At 38.9% G+C, this 26,355-nt stretch overlaps 2 protein-coding genes across 2 annotated transcripts in view; one reads left to right on the top strand and one right to left on the bottom strand.

Annotated features, from left to right (window-relative positions):
* FAM185A (family with sequence similarity 185 member A) overlaps positions 1-20,474 on the top strand; it is a 41,333-nt gene extending 20,859 nt beyond the window's left edge. The window contains exons 5-8 of the mRNA XM_052680917.1: positions 490-531; positions 8,413-8,508; positions 10,513-10,647; positions 18,793-20,474. Coding sequence (XP_052536877.1) covers positions 490-531; positions 8,413-8,508; positions 10,513-10,647; positions 18,793-18,908 — 389 coding nt within the window. The 3' untranslated portion in view covers positions 18,909-20,474. The remainder of the gene's footprint in view (positions 1-489; positions 532-8,412; positions 8,509-10,512; positions 10,648-18,792) is intronic.
* A 1,223-nt stretch (positions 20,475-21,697) lies between these two features.
* Positions 21,698-26,355, bottom strand: part of FBXL13 (F-box and leucine rich repeat protein 13) — a gene marked incomplete at its 5' end in the record, with an annotated part of 73,790 nt that continues 69,132 nt past the window's right edge. The window contains 1 exon segment of the mRNA XM_052680790.1: positions 21,698-21,848. Within this exon segment, the coding sequence (XP_052536750.1) occupies positions 21,698-21,848 (151 nt within the window).

Here is a 26,355-nt window from a genome sequence, read left to right as displayed (position 1 = left end):
TTTGGAGGGAGTAGGTACAGCTCAGTGATTCTTTAGGCAATTGTCTAGAAAACAATCTTTGAATATAAAGCAAAAATTCATGTGTTGGGGGATGAGGGACACATACATATTGACACACAGGAAAAGAAGGAGAATAGAAACTATTTTGTTATTCATCCTGTTAAACTACTAAAACAATCTATAGTGTTGATGTGGGCATCTGACCAACTTAAAAAAAAATGCAAAAAAATACTGTGCCTCTCTTCCTTTTTTGCTGTACTCAGACCAGTTTTTTTCACCCAGCATCAGTTCTTTTTTTCCCATGTGTTAAGATTTTTTGTTTGTAAAACAATAATAGTGAAGCAATATAACTGGCTTATACTCTTGCTTTTATATGCAAAGCATATATCTCACTATGAGATCACATTATTTAATCTCTATTAAGATTTGAGAAACCAGTCAGATAATCCGCTTTTAATATTAAAATCTTATTTTTGCTTTCTCTAATAGGTAACACCAACCTCGAGACAAAAACAGGGAGTGTCACAGTAGGTACGTTATGTCTTCTCTCTAAGATAATTTTTCTCTCACTCTTCCCTTTTCCTTTTTAAATATGATTATTCACACAAAAAGAAAGTAGGTAGTCTTCTTATCTTCAAATTTTTCTGCCCTCATTCCTTTTATTTTCAAGAGCAGCATTCACTAGTGTGTATCTGAAAGATATTTCCCAAACTTGGCTCTAACAGCCTTTTGCAGGCAAGCCACCATACTCCCTGTGCTTTAGGCATTAGACTGAATCTAAGTATCTATAGATTAAGACTGGGCAAAAGGGCATGAGAAAATATTAAGTGTGCGTCAAGAGTAATCATTTTGCCTTTAATCTAGTTCTGTCTTATGTTTGTTATCAGTGATTAGCTATGTGTAATTTTCATATCATGTAACATTAATCATTGATGTATTGTGAGGTAGGAAAAAAGCTTGTGAGAGCCTAGTGATTCCAAACTATTACATTGATGACTCTCTCTCCCCTCAAGAAGTAGAAAGTTGGTCTTAAATTTCTTCTCAGTTAATAACTGTTACACCTTATCAGTTGCATTATGTTAAGAAACCGTGTGTGTGTGTGTGTGTGTGTGTGTATGTATATAGAACCTTATATAGATATATAGAACCTGATGTTCTATATGTTCAGTTTCTCACTTAAGAAAGACCACTTTCTTGTTATTTCTCTGGTATTAAACTGAAATAACAGAAGGTATAAATAAGACTAGTGATGGTTATTACAGTCATTTACTAAGCATCTTGCAGGACATGCTGTCCTGTTACAAGTCCTCTTATGTTTCTGAACAATCTATAGTAATATTTCTGGAAAATGAATGCAATGCACATTCTCATGAGTTAGTCATTAAACCACAGAATTAAATCAAGCTTGCTAGTCTGTTTTTCCTTCTGTTAAATAAACTCATAGAATATGAAGACTGCTTAAAGGTTTCTTAACACAGGAGCTAATTTTTTCCACTAACAGATGATTATTTTCCCCTTAATTACCCTGGTTCAGCTTAAACATTTAGAAGCTTTGTGATTGTTGAACTAATTTTATTTCTCAGATTTTATTTCTGGCTGGTTACAGTTAATCTTTTCCTGAAGAGGATTATGCCCCTTAATTTTGTATGAACTTTTCTAAAGGCAAATGGCTTTTACGATTCAGTGTTTCAACTCTGAAAACTTGAAAATGTAAAATTTATTTGCTAGATTTTTGTACATGAGGAATTAATGCCACAAGATAACTCTCTGACTGTCCAACAAACTGACATTTGCTGATAGAAATAGGAAGAGAAACTTGCATCTTCTGACATCCTCAGTTGGGTTTTCCTATGTATATAATTATTTAATTCTCTGCAATAATAATTCTATCAGATAAATGAAAAATACTACCCTTTATAGATCTTGAGGATGTACCCTTCTGGAAGGTTTATTTAATAGGCAAAGCACCGTTGAGAATGCTGTGTTTATTTTCAAACTATTCAAGGAAAAAAACAACACAATTTTGAGGAATCTCTTGCATACTCCTATACTCCTGAAACAGCAAACCAGTGTTGTCTTTCACTCTAATTTTTGTTGTTGTTTTTAGACTAGTTTTATCCAGCTCATGTATTTTTTTTATTTTGGGATGTTTGTGTAAATATATGTTTAAAGATTCTCTCCAAACTTCAGTGTAATTTTAAGTATCTAGCATGTGTTAGTGTTCTACGCTGTTACTGTTAAAATATGAAAGTAGTGACAATGCCTTTTCCCATACCATGAGCTTTGTTAGTCACTAACTAAATTGTTTGCCAACCCTTCACTAGAAGCGTTTTACTTCTAGCTTGTTCTGTGGATTTTGGATCACTTAATTTGAAGCAACTGTTTTGAAGTCTACTGCATGTTACTACTTAAAATAACTATTAGAAATCTAAACGACAAAAAACAGTGGACAGCTTTTTTTTTTTTTTTTTTTTTTTTTTAAGAATTTGTTTGATCTTTTAAAACTCTTATTTGCTAAGTTCATAGAAAAACTGAGGTTGGAAGAGTCTTCAGGAAGTCAGGCACAGAATGGCGAGTGTTAGAAGGGTCCTCTGGAGGTTGTCTTGTCCAACCCTAGTGCTTCGAGCAGTGCTGGCTGTGAGGTTGCTCAGGGCTTTATCTTGTAGTTTCGAAGATCTCCGAGGATGCAGACTGTACAGCTTCCCTGGGCAAACTGTTCCAGGATGTAATTGCCTTCAGGATGAAAAAGATTTTCCATACATCCAGATGAAATCCTTCATGATTCAGCTTAAGCCTTTTGTCCCTTGTATTCTTGTCATTTTCCATTCTGAGGACTGTCTTTGACATCTTCATTGCTTCCTCATGGATAGTAGGGAGCTAACTGTCAGGTTCTGAAGCTGCCTGTTCTGTGGGCTGCATAAGCCCTCAGCCTCTCCTGACTGGGAAATACTTTAGACCCCAACTATCTGGTGTTCCTCCACTGAGTTCTCTCTAGTTGATTGATGTCTCTCCTTTATCAGGAGCCCTAAAACTAGATGCTGTATTCTAGACGTGGCTAGCAAGTACTGAGTGAGTCCCTTCCCTTAGTATACTGGCTATGCTGCAGCTGATACTGTCAGGGTTACCATTGGCCTTCTTTTCTGCCAGGGTGCAAGGCTGACTTGTGTTCACTCCAGCTAAAACTTGTTTATTCCTCAATGTTATTGTTATTGTCTGACTATGTATTCTCTACTCTGCTGCCAGACCAGATTTTCCTCTACCAGCTCAAAAAAATAAAGAGAAAATTCTTATGGTATTACTTTAACTCAGGGGAAATGGCTTACAGGTTTGATGGCAAATTGACACTGGTTTATAAACACCAGGAACTTACTCTGGAAAGCAGGAATGTATATAAACATCCAAGAAATCCCTTATCTTTTTGTTTTTTTCCCTTTTATGGATGTCAGTGTCCATTGGCATTATTCTGCCAGCTTCTTTCTTCAGCAACCAATACTGGAAGACCAAAAGGCTTCAGTGACTTCCTATGGTAGACTCACTGTCTTAAATGACCTGAAACCTAGCAATTACAGCAGTTTCAATTTTCTTGAAAATATGCAGAGTATCTCCTTACTATTTCTGAATGATCCTCACATGAAAGTGAGCTGAAGTATCTAAGACTTCTGATTTAAGAATGTTCTCATAAGGTAGTTCTCTTCTCTAGCATTGAGGCAGAATACTGGAATCTTATTTTGAGAGGTCTTTGAATGTGAAAAACAATGTTTGTTTGTTTTGGACAACTGAAAAATTAAACAATAAACAGCTTATTTAGCAAGGTTGCATCTGATTATTTCTTTTTTCCCCTCTCCTTGAGCATTTGATTTTTAAAATGTACTCTATGGGAATTTTTAAATCAAAAATCTTATTTCAGAATTCCATCAAGGCCATTTTTTTTGTACCATCCTACAGTAGTGTTCATGTATACTTTAAAATACGTATGTGTTAACCACGCACACCCTTGTGTCTCAGCTTCAGTTGATCTAGTCTTTGCCATCTATGTGAAATGTGTTAATGTATTTGTCCTCATTTTAAGCAGCCTTTGTCTTCCAGTCTCCTATCTCAGAACTAGGCCCTGGCTCTGCTGATGGCAAATTCTTTTTCCTTTGTGCCCATGCTTTCCCCTACACCATCTTTTACAAAGGATCCTGCTCTCCGGAGAGAGAGATTGTAGTCAGCTGCATTTTCTCATCCCCCAGGTGCCAGGTTATTTAAAAAAAAAAAAAAAAAAAAAAAAAAAAGGAAATTAATAATAAAACAAAAAACTTAGTCTGCTGTGTGTTAATACTTTAATACTTACTGAGTTATTACCTCTGTTTTCTCTTTCCTCTTCCCTTTCTTTATGTCCTGTTGAATGTAGAGTGTGTTTTGGACAGAGCTTATGTACTGGAGAAAACAGTTAATGGTTTTGAGTATACAGTAAAAGTAGGTGTTGTCTGGGTGTAGTGTCATTTTCCTTGCAGCTTAGAAAACCACAAATTTTTTTCTTTTGGATGTGTTCAAACACTAAGTGATGCTGATGATGCTGTGATGATTCATTGCTTCTTACGTAATGACAATGAAAATTCCCAATATTGTTACAATATTAACTTTTAGATACCTAGTTTATTTGAAGCAATATGTTTTTTAGAACTTTTAATAACAGATTATGTATTTGCAGAATGTACATCTTGCAACAGTTGTCAATACCCATACCTTTATAGGTGAAAAATGAAGTATACACACTTCATGGAATCATAGAGTGGCTTGGGTTGGAAGGGACAAAGTCAAAGATCACTTAGTTCCAACCTCCCTACCATGGGCAGGGTTAACGTCTACCAGATCAGGCTCCTCAGGAACCCATCAAACCTGGCCTTGGGCACCTCCAGGGATGGAGCACCCACTCCTGTGGGCAGCTGTGCCAATGCCTCACTGCCCTCTGAGTGAAGAATTTCTTCCTAACATCCAAACTAAACCTCTCCTCTTTCACTTTAAATCCATTCCCCCTTGTCCTATTGCTTCACCCACAAAGGGATGCTTTTGTTCCAGTGCAGAGCTAACTAGTCTGAATTGCAGGCAGGAAAAATAAAACTAGGCATCCAAGTATGATCCAGTTCTGGTAACCTCTAACGTGCAGTATTTTCCCTCATACAGATACAATGTCTGAAAGCTTTTCATAATTGCCACAAATGGAAAAACAATTGATATATATATTTAATTGCTTTCTTCCCTCATGAGTTTGGATATTCTGAAAGATCCTACCTGACCTACATTAGGTCAGAGGCTTATCAAGATGAAGTCATACTTGACACATTGCATTGTGGTGCAGGATGGAATAGTGCAGTTATTTTCTTTTTTTTTGCCAGCAGAACAGGTTATTCACAACAGAATATGGCCTTTAAAAGCAATGGTTACAGTTATAAAATCTGTGTGGAAATTAGGGGTTGAAAAATGTTCTGGACAGCTTTGTTAGCAACAGGTTTGTCTCCATTTGCTGTTGTTATAAATTTAGCATAGCTGATGTTTACTACAACAGAGTTATTTTTCTTAAAGCTTAAAAACTAACTTTTTGTAGTAGTAGTAGTAAATTCTTAAATAGTTGAGGTCGCTCAAGAGTAATCATCTGTTCTTTTTGCAGAACAATTCATCCTTGTATTTCCTCTTGAACTGTCAGTCCCTAGGAAACTGAATTTTAAAGTATGCTCCTTTTCTTGTTTTTACTCCTGTTATTTGCATTAAAACCCAGTTAATGATGGATATATACTTACACATAAAAACTAATTGTCTCACTTCTGTTGTGTCTGAATTGTGAATTGTATATTGTCTCTATTAACTGTTCTGTCCTTCTAGATTCTCTTATTTAATGTTAGGTAATTTTTCTTGTTAAAATCTTGATTTATTTGAATTCACCTATTTGAGTTGTAGAACTTTGTCATCTCTGTTTTTAACCCCTTTTCCTGTTCTGCCATCTTCCTGTTTCCCACTTATTTACATATAGAGATGCAAACCTTAAGCAGCATTAAAAAAGATGGGCTTTGTAGAAGTCATGGGCAACTTTACGTCTTTCAGTGTCTGATTTGATGTCCATAAAACTTTTTCTATCAATCACATTTGGTTGTTCGCCTAAAACATGTTTCCTATTGTTTCTGTTGATCTCTTTAAAGTTCCATCAGCTGGCTGTGCTGCCCAGACTGCGAGCAGCTCCCCCTGGAGTAGCAGTTTCCCATCACAACAGGATGGTGCTTCTTCACAGAGCAAAGAACTAATAATATGCTTTGTTTAAAAAAGAAGGATTGGAGATTGGATTTTTCCTGTATCTGTTGATGACAAACTCTGTCAGGGATATATGGATCATAAAATCACAGGATGGCCTGGGTTGAAAAGGACCACCACGATCATCCAATTTCACCCCCCCTACTATGTGCAGGGTCACCAACCAGCAGACCAGGCTGCCCAGAGCCACATCCAGCCTGGCCTTGAATGCCTCCATGGATAAGGCGTCCACAACCTCCTTGGGCAACCTGTTCCAGTGCATCACCATCCTCTGTGTGAAAAACCTCCTCCTACTATCTAACCTACATCTCCCATCTTAGTTTAAAACCATTCTTCCTTATCCTATTGCTATTCACCCTTGTACTCATGGATATTCAGTGATAGGCTGTTACTACATTTGATTGCAAAAAATAAAATAGTTCTTTATGGGAAAATGTCTATCTGCTGGTACCAGTTTTTTTATTAGAAGTTTGACTCATGTAAACATTAACTGTTTCACTGTGACTGTCATTTTCAAACTTAAATATTACAAACTTTAAAAAAGTTACCAAGAAAATGCTTAATTGTGACCTACCCAAGCAAAATCTCTTATCCACTTAATTAATTTCGGGTAACAAAGAGTTTATTTGTTCTTTCAGAGCTGGAACAGTATTCCTTTTACATACAATCCACTGCATGGGAAAAACATTCACAGCCAGTTCCAGCTTTTACAGGTTTCTTGTTGGCCAAAGATGGTGTCAGTTTCTCAGCTGTCTAAATCAGGATTGCCCACTTTTTTGTTGCTTTTCCTTACAAAGAACTCACTTCTAGCTGAGGGATAATAATCCCTTTCCATGTTTTCTTGTAATACACTGATCTTCCACATCTGCTGCAGATGTGAGATTGAGGCATTAATGGTGGACATCCTTGTTGTGATTAATTGAGTTTATTCCCCAGTGAATATTTTCACTTTTGAAATGACAAATTTTAGTCAGGTTTGATTTTGTTGTTTTAGCTACCTCTGAAAACATGACTGTGCTTCTTCTTCTGTTATTTACTTAGTGGAAACTAAGGAAAATATTCTTCTTCCGTGTTTCAAGATATTTTTGGTTAATATTTTCACTTCTAGCAGTCTTCCTAATTTGCTCACTTAAATTATGTGATTTTTCTTCACGCTTCTCTAGAGTTGCTTTGTAATTCTTTTGCAATTTTTATCAGCAGTAGGTCTGTTTGGTAGCTCAAAAGTGAACTCTGTAATATTGTGGAAAAGTGTGTGTAAATCCAATTGGAATAGATTGCACATTGTTTGTATACCTGAGAAGTAGCCTTTAATAAATATTTTCTGTTTGAGAATAGGGCTTTTCAGAAAGTTCTGCTTTCATAAATGGCAGCTAGTGAGCTATAGAAGAAAGTGTGTGCCTATTTACTCCAGGGCAAAGAGTGAATGTTGTTTTCTTATGCATGTTAAATTGCAGCAGTTACTTCAGAAATTCTTCTGTCACCACATTGCAATGCACAACTGCTGGTCCTTGGCTTATGGTATTTCTGTGGGTAAAGCTGCCCTGCCCAGAGTGGTTTTTAGTGCAGTTTTTTAGTGGACAACTAAAATAGTTCAGATAGTCCATACAAATATGAACTTATCCTTGTATTAGGAGGTGGACATGCTTATAATTCTGGTTTGGAAAGAGAAGTTTTGATCAGAAGCCTGTTTTTCTCAGCAAAGTCTGACATTCAGTGCTTCAAAGTAGTCTTTTACGTGGTTAGATAGCAACAGAATAAAGGGGAATGGTTTTAAACTAAAAGGGAAGATTTCAGTTTGATGTTGAGAGGAAATTCTTTACTCAAGGGCTGTGGGTGCCCCATCCCTGCAGGCGCTCAGGGCCGGGTTGGATGGGGCCTGGGCAGCTGAGCTGCTGGGGGGCAGCCAGCCTACAGCAGGGGGTGGGGATGTGTGGGCATTAAGGACCCTTCCAACCCAAGTCTTTTTATGAGGATTCATTAAATTAACAGCGAATATTAAACATACAGGAATTTATGAAGTTAGTTCAAAGGGTAAAAATAAGATTACTGCAAATTTTTTTCTAAAAGTGAACAATAGCACCTTTCTAAATGTACACGAATCCTTTCATCTTTTTTTTTCTTTTGTAGATTCATCAGATGGAAGTCTAAAAGCTTCTACACTTCATGGGGCAATAGATGTTTATGTCAGTCAATTAAGAGAAGTGGATCTGAAATCCCAGAAAGGTTAGAAAACTGCAGCACTTTTTTTTTTTAAATGGCAATTTATGATATAAAATAAAGAAGATTACGGTTGTTTTTGTGTTTTTTTTGTCTGTTTAGAATGATTATTACATGATTTTTGGTAATTTGTGTTCTTTTTTACCTCATGGTTAAATACTTTCTCTTGGTGATCTATTCAGTAGAATTCTGCAGAGTTGACATGGGTTATCTTTGTCTTGAATACAGCGTAATCCATGCTGCTGGTATATATTACATGCATATTCACTGATGACCAACATACACTGACATTTCTTTTCACTGCTTTTTGTTGATGAAATGTTCTGTTATTGAACCAGGAAGGCAGAACAATAAATGTGAGAGTGCCCTCTACCATTCTTCCTGGCTTTTTTCCCCTCCTGTCTACTCACTGTAACTTTGCACACTCCTAGAGTTTATCTTTTTTGCCATTCAGAAGAGATGATGTTGTGAATAACTAAGCACTAAAGATATCTTGTTAGCCCTAACTTTGCAAAACAAGCGAAGAAATCCAAAACTACAGCACTCTTTATGTTAACATGATGTCAGACAGTTTTAAATGAATGTGGTATTTGGTAGTTTCCTCTGGTTATCTGAGAGATAATCTTACGCCCTATTACATGTAGCAGTTAATCACAAGGGAAATAATGAGAAAAACGGATTAGAATCATTTATGCCATTCTTCTTTATATGCCGTTCTGGCTTCATTGGTCTGAGTAAATTTATTTTTATATTATTTCTGAGTTGCGTTTTGAATCACTAAGTCATGTCTCTTTGATTTAGTAGCAAAGAAGAATGTATTTAACAAAAGCTAGTTAATGTTATTTTGAAAACACTGCCTGATGGCTCTTCTGGCAGTACAGTTTAGTTAAGGCAAAGTTGATAAAGTTCTGTTTTCATTTACTATGTAACTTCGGAGTAACTGCTGACAGCTGCCGAGTAGAAAATGTCCTATTTGTGATAAACGAGTTGCATGTGTTGGATTTTATGAGTCACGTCACTGAGCTGCTCCCAGAGGGGAGGACCAAGGAAAAGACTTTTTCCTCTTTTATCCTATTGCTTTTGTGTATCCAGCAAAATTTAGGCCTAAAGTCTTGGCAGTTATTTCTTCAGGAGTGTGACAGGCAATGGATTTATGCAAATGTAAACTGCATAGCTTGGGTTGCTTTCACGCTGCTACGCAGCCATTACATCAGTTTTGTAACTGTGATCTGCTTCAGCTTTTTGAATGTAATTAAAGAAAGTGTGAAAATGTCTTATTTTTTTCCAAAGTGAATGTTAGAGGTGGGTAGAAACTAAGGAGTATGTATGTAGAATGCGTATTTTGATTATTGCTAGTTTTAGTATTTTAGTGTGCAGTGTGCAGCTTCCAAACATTGTAATTGAGTAATTCCAAATATGATGAACATTGGCAGGTTGGGGGCCCAGTATTTGCATTCAATCTGCTGCACAGAAGCACTTATTTAGAGGAAAAAGGATTCCTACATATAGACCCTTTTTTTTTTTTTTTTTTGCCAGCATTAACAGTACACAAGCGGGATCCCATCACTGCAGAGGAGCAGTTCTTCTCTAACATTCTTGTGTTGTGCTGCGTGCACAACACTGGATTACTCATTAAATCAAACCTTGTGTCCATGCTCAGGAGTGCAAATACACAACTGTAAGATGAAACCAGAGTCATAATACTTGTGTTACTTGTTTTATTTGCTTCCTTAGGCCTCCCTTGCAATAACGTCCTCTAGCAAGAGCTGTTTCTGGCAATGTATGGCAGTGTGAATTCTCATGCTGCCTGAAGAAATACTGCGGTTCTATTTTATATGTGACGTACAGTATTCTGATTATGAGAAATGAAGTTATCTTTATTAACCTCATGACAGAAAAAAAGAGGTTAAAGTGTCTGAAGGACTGTTTGCCTCAAATTCGCTGTATAATGGCCTGTTTCATGCTTTGATCTCAATGTTAATCTAACAAGCTTTCATTTAAATCTGTCAGGTTCTATAACAGTCAAGGTACCTGCCTCTCTCAAAGCCTACTTAGAGTTGTCTGGAAGAAAAGTGGATGTGAGCTCAGAGATCGAGTTAAAAGAGACACGGCGTGCCTCCAAAGATGATCACGTAACTTTAAGTGGTAAGGCTTACTTAGCTTGGCTACCATTAAACGTCTGTCTGGCATCAGTCAAAGACATCCACGTTTTCTTATGAGCTTGTTGCTCCTCTTCTTGTTTCATCTGTTTCAGATTTCAGATATTTGCTTGTGCCATTGAACTCTCCTTGTTTTTAGGTGGCTCTTTCATTTTGTTCGGTAAATGATTGTGAATGCAAACAACTGCTTTTTTAACATCTTAGATGTTAAACTCACTCTCAACATTATTCCATTGAATTTGTGGGATGTAAGCCAGGGCTTTGTTGCCTTAAGCAAACTCATGTAATAAATTGCCAGAGACTATCAATTAAAAATACACTGAAAAGTTTTCTCTGCATAGGCAGGAGGGTGAATTAAAAGGTATGTTTATAAATGTACAGTATGAATGTTAAACAGGGTGGGGTAGTTTGAGAAGTGATGGGTGGGAGGTGGCTAGGAACAGAAGCTGAAATACAGAATAAAGGATCCGTGAAAAGGTGTCTGCGGTTACTGGGAACATTCTTCTAACAGACTTAAAATTGGATTTGGGAATCCCAAGTCTTATTGATTCCTGCGTTAGAAAGCAGTTACACTTTTCATTGTCTGGGTGTGTACGTCTGCTCTTCTCCAGACATGTCCATCTCCAAGTTGAGGCTCTTACTGTTACCAATTACTCAGTTTGCTCAAGAGGCAATGCTAATATAATGTGTTGAAGGCTCCAGCTTTGTTTTTGAAAGCATTATGTCAGTGTGATCTGATACAGTAACAGACGGGTGAGGCTCTGAGTTTTCTTTTGTTTGAAAACTAAGAAAATCTTTTCAAAATTTCTTTTCCTCTCCCATGTAAAGTAATAACTCCTGAGTTCTCACAGGTAAGAAATGTTAGAAGTGTATGTTAATAGTACGTAACCTGCTTGTACTCTTGAAATGTATGAACATATCTCCTCCTGCATTGAACAGTAATGTGCTTCTAAATTTGTTACTGATTATAAAATATAATTTTTTTTAAAACCTTGTTTAAAACTCCTCAGTAACTTGTGGAAGGGCCCTTGATTCCAACAAGGCTCTAGGTGGTGAAGCGCCTCAGCAGCAGAGCAATGCATTTCCTTGTTGCTAATCATCCTCCTACTCTGGCAGCATTAAAGATAAAATTACTGTTTCAGCTATACACAGCTCAAAGGCTTCTCTGGTTTTGCAGTCCACTCAGTGTTTTTGTAGTGCCATCAACTCTGAAGCAGAAGCAATTTTTCAGTCTACCATACCGTATCTAAACGATTCTGGCAGGTTAGCTCCAATTAGTTAATTCTCAGATATTTGTATCCCAAAGCCACAGAAATAATCAGGAATTATGCAGAGGCAGCAGCATTTGGCCACTGCTCATTGATTGCTTTCAAAGAGGAGTTGCACAAGAAGTCTATAAAATGTACGTATAAGTTTGTCAGAATACAGGTAAATGGAAAACAGACCCTGGAACAGATTTTCTGCAGGGTATAGTGCTGGGCTGAAGTGATTCATCTTCATCTGCCCTACACTGGGCATTTAGCTTTCTTAAATATTTTCTTATATATCCAATGATTTTTAGCAGATTTATTCTGCCCTTTTCTTCTCTGTAAAAGGTACCAAACCTAAAGGAAGATGAATTAATGGGTTTTGAGGTATGCTTGGTTCCTTTTCTTACTCCTTTGAAAATTGTACTTTCTTTGCCAAGCCAGTAATGTTCCTTTGACATGGCAAGGGGGAAGCTTCCTGCTTCTCGTCATAGGGATGCTGCGTTCTTTCTGCAGCCAAGCACCTGTCTTCTCATTCCCAACAATCTCTTTTAGAAGCTGATATTTGGGAATTTTCTTATAAGTGTAGATTCTCAAATAATTAAAAGGGATTTAATGCTGTTTCTATATTATGAAAGCATTGTTTATTGTTGAAGTTTTAGGTACAGAGATGATGGATGTCTTTCTGCTGCAACTAAAGAAGTACAAGTGGGGAAGGGAGAGGAGTTTTGCCAACTAGAGAAAAAAAACCCAAAAACTTCAAGAGGCATGGCAGCTCTGAGCTCAGAGGTTAATTTAAAAATAGATGTCTTTTCAGAAACCAGCCAGTTTTCATGTGGATGAGATGGGAACTGGCTGCTTTCAGGAAGCTGTTCTTGACTCTGGGAGTATTGTGTGAGATATGAGAGAGGAGGTTTTCCAGTGAGAACTCTGTGACTTGAGTAAATATGCACCTGGGTCACCTGCACTATGTGACACAGCCTTCCCTCCTGCTGTTAGGGCAGGTATGACCTGTGTCCTCATCTTGCTTCAAGGCTCCTGCTTCCACAGGAGTGAGGAAGGTGGCACAGTAAGGCCGTGTGAGCAATCACATCCGGGGTTTTGCAAGGCAGCTGAGGAAAAATGATGTGGATTTCATCAAATCAAAAGGATAAAAGAAGTGAGCACTTCAGACGCAGAGTGATGAAACTATCAAAAGGTTTTCTCTTTCAGAAGAGTGAGGGACTTGCCTACAAAGCTGGCATGCTTGTCAGGGAAGGGATGGAACCAGAGAACATGCCGGGTATTTTATTCCTCAGAGTAATTTGCGGGAATAAGGATCTGTTTCCATTGCCATCAGTAAGGCACTCTTGTAGTATGGTACAATGAAAGTTATAAAAACAGATTTTTTCATGCTAAGCACTGGTCCAACTTCCATCTGTGAAAGCATTTCTTTTCCTGCCTCGTTTGAGAATGTTTAAGTAAAACCAGTAATTTACAATAATAATCATGTCAAGACTTTTTTTTTTCCTTCACATAGCAAAGAGGGTAGGAAAAGAGGATGTCCTTGTCAAGTAGGCTCTGTAGCTTCTTGCAACTCATAGCCCTTCCTGCAGATGTGTGTGCCTTCCCCATTTCTCCAGGCTTGCTTTTATCCAGGAATCAGCTTGTCTAAGAAGCCTGTAGAGACCATTAACTACGTCCGGAACTACATATGGTAACGGGAGAGGTAGCAGTAATTGATTCTGTAATTTAAGCAGATAAGGTAATTAGGAGACTCCCAAGCCAAAGAGGCTACAAACATGTTAAATTAACTGATGAACATTCAAATAATCCTGATTTGTTTACATTTTAAGCCATTTTTCCAGTATATCATTTTTACGTTTGAAGTGTGGAGGTAGGAACATATGCATTCCTAAGATGAGGAGTATTTGAGTAAACAGGAAGCAATAATGTTATGCAGTTGAAAAAACACAAAACCACCCAAACATAATAGTATATTAACAGGACTGTTCTGTAAAACTCAAAATAATCCTTTGGCTTTACTTGGCATTAGTAATACTTTGCTGGAATGTGTTCAGTTTCGAGTAGTCCACTTCAAAAAGGATATGAGGAACCGTAGGGAATCCTAAAGAGAGCATAAGCTCAGAGGTCAAAAACATCATTTATGGGAGGGAGATTTAAAAAGGAAAAAAAAAAAGTGCTATTTTCTTCTTAAGAAAAGGAGTCTGAGGGAAGATGCACTTCTCTACTATGTCAGAAATTGCTGCAGAGATGAAACAAAATGTCCTCTGTCCACTGGTGATGGAACTAGAAATTATGATTTGATTTTACAGTAAAGAAAGCTTAGCTAAATAGCAGGATAAACTTTTCAGTAGTAACTAATGGTCTGGAAAGGTCACAGTACTTGCACTGTAGCAGGTTTTGAAGAAGGACCTAGGCAAGCATGTCAGATTAAAATACATTGGAGACTGCTTTCATCTCTACTTCCTCTTCTTCCAAGCTGATGTGGCCATCTGCTCCCCACAACTTCAAAGTAATTGCAAGGAAGGTTATGAAGCATGTGTGTGGATGAATCTGGGGAGTAAATGAATGCAGCTATTGACATGCTTACATTGCAAGCTTATGTTTTGACAATTTAAGTTTGCTGGAAAAAAAGTCTTGCAGTCATTCCTTGATGGTGTCAATTTCCAAATCGAATAGTCTGGAATATAATCCATCTTTTACAACATGTGAATCTTCTGTCTCTCAGTGGTGCCAGTGACTCATCTGATTCCAGATCTTTCTCTCCCCCGGCCCAGTCCTAGTGCCAAGCTGATATCCAGCAGCAACCTTTGACATGGTGCCATCCATCTGCTTGGAGCTGAGTGAGCTTTTAACTTTGGTGGTCAGTTGCTCAATATGGCTTTCAGCACCAAGTGTCTTTGGTCCAAGTCCCACCGTGTCACAGGTGCTCCTCAGTGGCTGTGGATGTTTGTATTTACATGTTACCACATCCCACTGGTACTTTCTCAAGCTGACAAGCCAGTCCCTTCATACTTTTCTGTTATTTTACTAATAACAAACATATTCTTTGTGAATGCTTATCTTCTTTCAAGTCAAGAAGCATATCTGCTCCCTTATTTTAGCCAACATGACAACAGTTGCAAGAGTTCAGAGAGTTTGTAGTTTGGGGTCTAATCTCATCAGTCTACAGCACTAACACCTCGCTGAGCCTTATCTGAAGGCTGCTTCTCTGAGCCATGTCACCTGTTGACCATGCACAAGAGTAACCAGGACTCTTTCCTTCACGTTAACTTAGGCCTTTCCCACTGTATCTGTCCTGGTGATGGAGAGAATCTCCTGTTTTCTAATCTTCTTTTCTTGTAAAAGCTTCCAGACACATGTTGCCTCTACAGTATGCGTTGACCCATCTCCAGTTATTCTTTCATCACTAGGAACACATTCTATACCCGCCTTCCTCATTTGCTTCTGGAGAAAGTGACTCCAACTACTGGATCCCTTTGGTAGAACGGGTGTCACTGCCACCATTCTATTTCTGACTTCTCAGGTTTCTCCTATAACACAGTTCATGTCTTTCTACCCTGCCTGGTTCTCCAACACGACTGTGGTGAGGAGCACCTTTACCTTCAGAGCAACTGGGCATGCAGTGAAATAATAAGGATTTCATGTCTGCTTGAGATTAGGACTGGATTCCTGTCTGGGCCTTATTGGATTTAGACAGATTGTTTCCTACGTAGGTCTTCTCATCTCTCACAGAATGGCTCCTCATCCAGCAGTAGTGGGAGAGCTGCCTATGTAGTACTGTGGGCTTACCTTTAGTTTTGCTTCAAGGATTGGTTTATCCAGGATGCGAGGAGAGAGCTGACTGCATGAGCTCTATGAGCTTTGTACACCATCTGCAAATCTTTATGGGTGTATTATTTGCTTTTGTTATCAGAAATTTGTATTATTTAAGATAATTTTTTTTGCTGCATTGAATTCCAGAGTTAAACACAAACACAGTAGAAGGGGGAGTGAATAATGTGAGGCAAGCAACTTGCCTCTAAAAGGGAAATAACTGAAAGAACATGTGTCACAGCCCTCAGCTGAAACCTAAGTTTCTTCTGAAACTTAGCAGCTGTGAAAGCACAGCGCTCCTTTTCCACACTTTGCAGCTGATTTGTCTCTGCTGCATTCGAAGTTTCAGTTCTGATCCCAGGAGTAACCCTATTAGCTGTTGTGTCCTTTGTTATTTTCTTTGTTCTCAAGGCACTTCCTTAATACTTCCCTTCTTTTCTAGAAGCACTTTCTATTGAATCTTTGCCACTAGGTCCAAGTGGGAAGAGCTTTGTTTTGCAGATTTACAGTGTCCCTCTAAACACTGTCCCTCTTTGAAGCCTTGATCCTTAAAGCAGTATCTTAAAAAACAAACAAACGCCCAGGTTGTATCTGGAAAAAGATTACATTCCTTTAAGTCAAATAAGAAGTTCATCCAACTTTTAAAAAACGCATTCGATGAGATGCTATCCTACAGATTTTTATTGGTTTCAGCTTGTGTTTAACTCAAGCTGTATGCAGCAATTTTGGGATGCACCACAGTGTTTAGAAAACCAGAGAAAAGCATTTAAAATCTTGCTTATCTTTGTACGTGTTATGATATGAACATAGAACTACTTCAGTTTCTCTGGCCTACAGTAAGGCATACGGATCAGTGATCAATTCTCGACTGCATAAAGTTTTGCAAAGACCTTCTCTGCCTTGGGCACATGTGGAAAAACTTCCTTTTTCCTAAGTTTTATACTGAGAAGGTGGCCATGCAGCATATTGATGCATCTGTCTTTCCCTCAGCTCATGCTGTTGCCTTGACTGGTGGGTTTTGAAATGCTTTTTTGTGATTTAATCATGCTAAAAGTCATCCTCAAAACCCGCTTAACGTTCCCACAGTACAGGCAGTTGGGTATCATTAAGATCAAATTGTGATCAAGAAATCTCCAACTTCAGTTTTGTTGCTTGATTAGCACCTCCTACACAAAACAATTTAAGTATCTTAAGCTTGATTTGAAGCTGCTACTGCAATAGGATTAATAACCTTAAGATACTTTGAAGATCTGCATCCGCGGGGAATGGAATTTGATACTGAGTTTGCTGCAGGCAGTTTTATATTCCTGCATTTGTTCATGGGCAAATCTCCAAAAGAAGCACAAGGAACAGAACATTTTTCTAAGTTCACATAGCAAATACAAAATGAGAAACAGAGCTCAGACTACAACTGAGCTTTGAAATGACTCAGTTTGTTTTTGTGTTTCTCCAAAACTCTCCATTAAAATTTTAGCAGAAATGTGGCAGGGTGAGATCATCTACAGGGCTGGTTCTGTGCTTCAGCCTTTGTTCCTTCCACAGAACAACATGACATGGTGACAAAAAAACGAGAGAGGAAATGGCTGTGGCCAAGCACTCCAATGGGCGCTTTCTGAGAAAACGTCTTTGTCCTGTAAATGCTGTGTCTTCTCCTCTTAGAAAAACAGCTGCATTTTCAGTGCTGCAGAACTCTGTGAAGGGATCAGGTGAAATTTTCCTTTGTGTTACTTTGTTGGTTCTTTTTTTTTTTGATACATGGAGACTCTCCTTGTTTCAGATGTTACCAGATTTCATATACAGTGCATTGCCTGGCTTTGTAGTGATCATTGTAGATGTATTTTAAATCCCTGATTAGATGGAGTGGATTCTACCGTACTGCCACTGCCTTCAGGTAGAAAGGATGCAGTAAGCAAGTGGTGTAGTTGAGGCCTCTGCTACCTTGTGCAACCAGGAGGGCAGAAGTTGTACTGGGACATCCTCATGGAGATCCCTGAAGGCACATTGCAGCCTGTTAGGAAAGAATACTGAAATCCTTCTTCATTCAGTGGGAGAACTTGGTCAGCATGAGACTCCTCTGAAAATCCTGTATTGCTGAACCGTGCTTCAGCCTGCTAGTATTGGCCTTGGCCCATTGCCATCAAGTAATCCCACTTAGCTGTACCAAAAAGCTGAAATATTATTGAAAAATTCTGCATGTTGGCTTGAGTTGTAGAAACCAATGCAGTGATGTAAGTTGGAGGTTTGCCACTGCTTTTGACACGGCCAGAATTTTACTTCAGCTCTGTTACAGGTCAGAGCGGAGCATGTTTGCAAAGTTGCTTCAGAATCTGCTTCCCTGCCATCTCACATGCTATTCCAAGCTCAGATTAGTTCTAAACTTAGAATTCACTCAGTTACACGAACGCTGAAATAACAATAAAAGGCACTTTGTAAAAATAAACCAAAATGAAGGTTGGTCTTCTGATAAAGGCACAGATATGGGACTAAAAGATCTCAGTTTAATTCCCAATTTGGTCAGAAACCTTCTGTATAAATTTGGAAGGTCACTTAATCTCTGTTGGCCTCAGTTTCTGATCTGTAAAATGGGGTTAAGTTCAACTTTCGTCTTTGTTACAGAGTGAGGTTTTCAGAGTGTTTTCAGACCCTTCTTACTGAGTTTAGATGAAACATAGAAGACAGACATCTCAGTTTTGTTTTGTTTTTAAGCCATTGACATAAGAAAGCAGTGATATTGACAACATGTTTTGTCCTTTGGGTCACTGGGTCTTACCAGCATCTCTCTTCCATGCTTACAAAAGAGATGTCAACTTCAAACTACCTTGAATGTAGACATATTTTCTAGCCTATGATATTTTATAATAAATAACACAGTAAAGAATGTAACAACAAATTAAGGGAAATGGGATGAATACAAAGAACTGTATCAAAAAGGAAATGTCAGAAGCCCCAGCTAAAATTGCATAAAGACTATTTTGGTACAGTCTGAAATGTTTCCAAGGAGCTTGGTGTGAAGGTGGTATGTTTACTGTGTGACAAATTGAACTAAGCAGGACTCTCTTTTCCAGGTCACATGAATCAAAGAAATGAAAAAGACAAATGGATTAAGGCTGACACACAAAGTGGCAAAGTGTACCTTAAAAGCCAAAGCTGGATTCAGTCTGTCAAGCTGAAGATTTCTTAAAGGCAAAATAGTCAAAACAATCAAGTCAAGAAACTGTAAAGGAACATTTTCTCTGGAATTATGAAACTTTGTTGATACATATTCTTAATGTAAGAGAGAAACGATATTAAAAATGAGGACTTTTTAACCCAAGATTTGCTGGTGACAGTGCTGGTGATTAATGGGTCTGGTTTCCTTTTTGTGCCTTTTAGGAGCTACAAGGCCTTACTATGCAGAATTTGTGTGACCTGACCCACTCACCAAATCAGTCTTAAAAGCTGGTAACTTTCAAACGAAAGTTTGGAGTCATCATTTAAAATAAGAAAATTAGGAAAAAAAAGCACTTTCACCTCCTGGTCTTTGGAAACATGAAAATTTACTTCCAAGGAGCTGCGCTCTGCCAACTATTTTATATTTTTTAGCAAAGTATCTTTCTACTGTGGGACTTCCATTGTTTATGCAAAACATAGAGTTCTTTTTTCAATCAAATTATGTGTATTGTGGGCAGGATAAAACCACTTTCAAACTGTAATTCATCACCGGTTTTTCTGTTTGTTTTTAACCCCTGAGCTGTTTCTGCTTTGTCAGCAGGCATTGTATGTGTAAAACTGCTTCTATGAAACAGAAACATGTTCCATGTTGTCCTGAATCACCTCCTTGTGGACTGATTCAGCAATTCTGTGTATGCTGCAGTTTTTCTAAAAAGAAAAGCTTTTGATATAAATACTCCGAAGTGCAACAGGTGTGGCTGATTTCAAGGAAGAACACTCCACCAAGCAGGATGTTGGATATGAGATCATATCAGTGTTCCCCAAAGTAAAAGCTACTGAGCTAATAAATGAGAGCTGTGATCTCCTTGCTACATTTCCATTTATCATCAGCCTTGCATGACAGGATTGTAAGCTCATGGAGACAGAAAGGCAGAGGAGGAAGGAAGGCAAGGGAAGTTTATACACCCTGCACAAGAGACAGTGATTTTTGAGGAGGATTTTGTTACCGTATTACAAATGCACAGTAAAATAAAAAGGGCTTTTAAAAGTCTTTCTGTTTCTATATGGCCCCTTATAACAGAAGTACTGAAGTTTGTGTTTTACAGCTGAAATGCAGGACTACCTGCCAACTGAATGGATGGAGAGAAGAAATGAAGAGTTCGGACTGTCGGTTCAGGTTTTAAATTGTGTATATGTGTTTGTAGACCATAACTTTATAAAATGATGTTCCCCAAGGGCTATAGTTGCCCCTTGCTAATGTTCTGCAGCAATCAAGGGCAGTTTTTTCACTTAATTGAGAGTGGTTAAAAAATTTCACATTCTGTTTCCCATTGTGTGTTCAGTTTGTTCTGATGTCTATGGCAAATTATATATATATTTAATACTCTAGTATATGAAACAGTAATGTCACTACTAAAAGGAATATAATATTACTAAATATTATTATACTGTTAAAAGATATGCAGTTAATAAATGCGTAATGGTTTCCTCAAAAAGTTTTGAAACTAATACTTTATGAGCTGCAGACACAAAGTGAAAGAAGTGCTCCTAAATTGTTGTAGCTGGAAATAAAAGGTGTAGTAGATATTTCACAGAATTGAGTCTGCTACTGGTTCTATTATTCACCCTAATTACAAAGCCTGTTAGCATCTGTGATTAAGGTCTTGTTTTGGGGTTCTGCTGCATTGGCTATCAAAAGGAGGGCATAGTGAGAAAGCATGTGATTTCCTCTCGTTCAAAATTAAGCAGAATAATGCATTCTAAAACTTGCTGTGATTAAACATTAGGATAGCTAGTTATTTGCTTATAGAAGCTTAAATAAGCCATTAGAAAAGTTGCACTACCAGTAGAGCTACTGTGGTGGTATTCTTTCTAAATGAGTAACTGTTGAGACCACTAGAATTCTAACATTAAGGTCAAGAATGAGTTGAAGAAAAATAAATGTTTGGGAGATTACCCAAAAGACATCTGAGTAATGTCTTGTTCTAATAATGAGGTGAAACTTTTTTTTTTTCTCTAGATAAGAAAAGATTAATGGGTTATCAGTAATTGGGATATAAATGGCAAGCCCCACGTGTCATTTTTGTTGTCCTTTTGATAGGAAGACGAGTTCTTACAACTGGAGAAAAATGAGGCTGTAGCACTTTTCCCATCTGTGCTCCCCTTCCTTTGAAGCTCCTGACTTTGTCAGCTGCCAGCTAGCCTGCAGTTCAGAACTGAAAGTATAGGCACTGGCTTGCTTAGAGAGCTGAATTCATAGCACGAGAGGCCTTCATAAGAGTTAGTGCTCTGAGTGTGCAGCTGACTGCTGAGAAGTAGAGGAGGGCTTGAATGTGCTGCATAGTCGTGTATGGGCAAAGCGGTCACCGCTACCTGGACACCGTTCCTCATCGCTCTCGCACGTTCAAGAAGCACCTGATGAGTACCAGCCGTGTCACGGGGGAGGGTCTGTGGGAAGTCTGAGTGTTTATGTCCTGGAGAACCTTGATGGCAAATAAGCCCTAAACACATACAGATTTATTTATTACTTACTCTGCAGGAGACTACAAAAACCTCTTAACATTGAAAGATGAAGACAGCTTGAATCAACATGTGAAAGTTAGCAATGTCGTTTCAGTGCAGCTGTCTTGCTTGAAGGCGTGCATGCCCCTGTGAGAAAGATTTACAGAACATCCTTATTAATCCAATGTGGTCTGTTATTGAAGTCTGATTAATTTCAAGAAAAAATAATGCAGTGTTCTTTTCATGTTCTTGTGGAAAACAGACAAAAAAAAAACAAACCCAAACTTCGACTCTAGATGGTGCATAATTTCTTCACTTCTACTTTTGAAGAATTCATTCAACCAGGTTCTCACTTGTGCTTTTTGGTGAAGGTATGTTACCATCCCTGTCATAGCCGAGCCAGGAAGGAGGGTCAGCATTCCTTTGGTCTTGTTGCTCCAGTTTGGCAGTATATTTCAAGGCAGCTTGTCTGCAATAACAGAAGAAAATAACAAGACAAAAAAAATATTTTGCAGAAGTTGTTTCTACAAAGAACACTAAAAGTTTCCTTATCTTAACTGAATCTCTTGATGTTGGGTGTGGAAACTATAAAAGAAGATAGTTGGTTAGATCATAGAGTCATGGAATAAATCAAGTTGAAAGAGGCCCATGGAAGTCATGGTAGTTGTGTTTTTTTCAGAACAGATCCACCAGACGAGGTGGGTATGGCTCTGCTAGGTGAGCTCTGAATATGGCTCTGCTAGGTGAGCTCTGAATATGGCTCTGCTAGGTGAGCTCTGAATATGGCTCTGCTAGGTGAGCTCTGAATAGCTCTACGGCTGGAGATTGCACAGCCTCTCTGGGATTTGCATTTGACCGGCCTGCGGTTAAAAGGTGGTTTCCTTCTGTGTAATCAGAGCTTCAAATATGCCAGCTTTTGTGCGCTGTTGAGAAGAGTCTGGCCTTGTCTTCTCTTTTGTATCCTCTCCTCAGAGTGCCACAGACAGCAGTATGGTCTCTCCCACTCTGATCTGAGTCTTCCCAGACTTGGACCAGCCCAATTCTCAGCCTGTCCTTTCCCAGCCTGTGCTCCAGCCCTGTGGCAGTCCTGATGGTCCTCATCTCAGTTTGTTCAGGCGTGCCCATGTCTGGCTGGGCTGGGGAGTCTGTGGCAGCTGAACCAGGAAGGAATCATTTATGGTGTCCAAAAGCACAGACTGTGTCACGTCCCTCCTTTCCAGTAGCTGTCACTCATTCCTACTCGTCTGTCCCTTCTGTGGCCATGCCCCTTTGCAGTGTTCTGTTAGAACACCGAGAAGTGAATAAAGTGACACACATACGGGGCAAAATCAGGACTGCTGGCTGACAGACCTTCAAGAGCAACTCTCCCTCCTTTCCAGACGCGGTGTCTATCGGCCCAGCAGCTTCCACTGGCTTCCTGAGCTCGAACTCGACCCAATGCTTGCAGTCTTTTGAAAGCCCGTTTCTTTCCATCCTTCTGCAGCTTGGCTCCTGGCCTGCTCCCAGCTGCACAGAGCAGCCACCCCCCAGCTCCCTCCCCTGGCTTCTCCCTCACTGCCTGCGTGCCAGCAAGCTCCCTGGGGCCCAACGTGCTCATGTGCTGCTGAGGAGGGGCCAGCCCTGCATCGCCTGCAGGCAGCTCAACCTATCTATGTGTCATGGCCACAGCAAGGCCGCCTTCCTCCCCACTGAGCCCCATAAGAGATTATAATACATAGCATCTAGACAGTACTAGAAAAAAAAATCCGAATTGAAGTAGACAGATAATAAAATTTATCTGACTAATGCTGCTACGATATTAGTAATATTCTGGTATTTCTTTTTCCAAAGTGAAAACCATGAAGCTGGTTACAGCAGCCCCAGCCATGTGCAGCTGTGTTGCTCACATCCCTGCAGCAGGCTGGGGAAGCAGGAGGGCTGCAAAAGGGCCACGAGCAGTGGGATGGGAGGGCTCCTTTCCCACCATTGCAGGATTTGTATTTTTTAAAAAACAACACTGACACTCTGTATTAGCCCACGAACACAAGGCTCTAGCTGTTTTTCTATTAAGGAGGCCTTTGCCGTTGAGGAATGTGTGCACAAATTATGTGAGCTATAAGCCCTAAGCCATAAAACAAAATCAACTCATGCAAGTCCAAATTCCTGTTTTTCATGGAAACTGCAATGTATAGTGGCTGGCTGAAGCGTGTGTGAGTGGAGCTGTTACTATTTTTTTGGAAACTTACGCTGTCCCATGCCTGGAGCTACAGCTGATTAGTTTGCCAGAAACAGCCACTCGTTAATCACCAACACATGGCAAAATACATCATTTACTTAAGATGTGCTGTACCATGATAGAGCCTCTTTATTCATTCATATAAAGTCTTAAATGAATGCACTGATGAATAAAATCTTTTCTGTGAATAATTACAATTATCTTTGGAAGCAAGTGTCTCCTGGTATAAAGCTCAAACCACAGACATGGCTTGAGCAGTACTGGAATACGTAATTCAATCCTTACCCAAAGCTTCAATCCCTTTTACTAAGAGGAGTTAGCTTACAGTTCTTCCTCATGGTCTGAATTCCGAGCTGTTCCAAGATTCAGAAGATTTTACCAGGTTCATTATAATTAAAAGCAGAGATTTCAAGGTAATGAGGAAAGGTTAAAAAAACAATCAAGAAAAAGTGATCGAAAAGAAAAACCTACACAGGGGGCAAAATGTAGTGAAGCTACAGAAGCAAATGGAGACAAGAAAAGCAGAAAGCATCCTCCAGGTTACAGAACATGATAAATCCACATACAATCCAAAGTGCTCCAAAGTCTATGTCAACCCTGTAGTGTTATTTTAGAGTATCCAGTTCAAGTGCACACAAAAGCTGAAATGTAGCTTTCCAGGAGCCCCCACTTAGCAGTGAAGTTTCTACTCAGGTCACAGCTGAAAACCAACTTAACAGTGAGTGAGAAGACAGCACTATGATAATTTTTGCTTGCTCAACTGAAGAGTACTCTTAGTCCATCACCAACTCATGTGTAGGCTGCCTTCATTTCTGATTACAAGGCTGTCAGATGCCCAAATCCTTCCTGAGACCTGAATATTTGGATAGTATTTGAAAGTGTTTGCTTTTTCAAGAAAATAGAGCTCTTGCAATCTGCTTACTAACAGCAACCATCAGAAACCAAACCAAACAAAACCGAAACAAAAACCAGAATGTTCTCCAAGTGTCAGATGTATTGCAGCTATTAAGAACCAATGCCTTTTCCATTTCAAAGACAAAAAAATGTAATTGTTGATGAGTCATTCGTTAACAAAATGGTCATGACTTTAAAAGAAATGTAACTGGCTCCTTATTAGAGCAGAAAAGAAAGAAGGAAGCATTTATTCTTGCTCTTCATCAGAAGCAGACTGTTGCACACAACCTACCCTTTGCTCAGAGCACTACACTGGCTAGCAAGGAATTCAGATGGCAATGGCAGATTTCCTCATTCATTCGGCACTCAGAAAGGTTAATAGAGACCTACAGCTATCTCAGCTCTTAGCTGACTTCCTGCGGTACTTGCGAAGTTATGAAGTTTAAGGAGACTGTTACAATGAAGAGTGGTGTTTCTCTAGACACCAATGACGTCCCCCAGGGTTACTCCTAAGCACATCAAAGCTGGCACAGCCTTTTCTACAGAAGCCACCTTTTAAGGAGCAGTGAGTTACCTTTGTTTTCCTCTAGTAGAAGAAAGAAGTTTTATCATCACTTCATACTGCAGGCAGATCATCCATGATCCTCTGTGGCTTAATTAGAAGGTCATTAGCCTCCAGATACTGAAGAACACCATGGGCTATCAGTTCATAGGATGTTTTTTAAACTTGGCGGTAGAGACTAGTATGCTGGCAAATAGAATGCTATCAAATGCTATCTAGTACTGGCAAGAGTGGACAATCTTTGTGCTCGTTTCCAAAGAAGCTGCATTGCAAAGCTTTGAGAGTCATATAGAGTAGATCCATATGTTTTCTATTTAAATCTCAGGAAAGAGTAAAAACAAAGCTCTGAAAAAGTGTATGACACAGTACAAGAGATATGCCTCAATGATTGCATGGCTCATCTATTAGGAGATGTCTGCTAGGACTGGGTAGTGTTTAATAATGGGGAATTCCTTTGGCAAAATGAAGTATACATGATTTATAAATTTTGCAGAGCAGCTTCAAATTAAAAGCATACTTCTTCTATTGCTTTAGCAGGTTCTCCAGATCCATCCCTTCTGTCTCCTTGAATATGGAATGAAATGTCTCTGAAATGTGTGTTTCACACCAACAGAATACAAAATACACCTGAAAACAGACTTTTCCAACACCTTCTGTGAGACTCTTTTCTGAATACTACTTTTCTGAAAGATTGGTGAGGCACTGGAATGGGCTGCCCAGGGAGGTGGTGGAGACACCGACCCTGGAGGTGTTCAAGGAACGTTTGGATTTTGTGTTGAGGGACATGGTTTAGTGAGAGCTATTGGTGATGGGTGGATGGTTGGACTGGATGATCTTGAAGGTCTTTTCCAACCTTTGTGATTCTGTGATTCTGTGACTCACAGGGCCAGCAGAAGGTTTTAAGTCAGTCTGAAAACAAGGAACAGGGATCTGTTGTTTATGTCAATCTGTTGCTTACAATTCATTAGCAATATTGGTTGTGACTAAAAAACACAATTTATAAATATATAAGATGACATGTAAGTGACAGTAGTGTCATTGCTTTTGATGTCACCAGTAAAAATGTGCTGCAGGACGACTGACAGTGCAGAATCATTGTTATATTTTACTGAGCTTCTGATGTAGTTTTTGGCAGAAAGGTGTTCTCTTCCCAACACCGACCTTGAATTACAATAAAAGATTTTTTAGAAAGTCTGACACATACAGGAAAATATCTAAATCTGACTGCGATCCCCTTTCTATTTTCTGCATATCATGCCATCTAATAGCAATTGAAAAACCACTCCGATCCAATAGGTTCAGTGC

Source organism: Tympanuchus pallidicinctus, unplaced genomic scaffold, assembly GCF_026119805.1.
Source record: "Tympanuchus pallidicinctus isolate F22 unplaced genomic scaffold, pur_lepc_1.0 scaffold19, whole genome shotgun sequence".
NCBI lineage: Eukaryota > Metazoa > Chordata > Aves > Galliformes > Phasianidae > Tympanuchus > Tympanuchus pallidicinctus.
The sequence above is the reverse complement of the archived record's forward strand: the minus strand, read 5'-3'. Positions and strand labels throughout refer to the sequence as shown.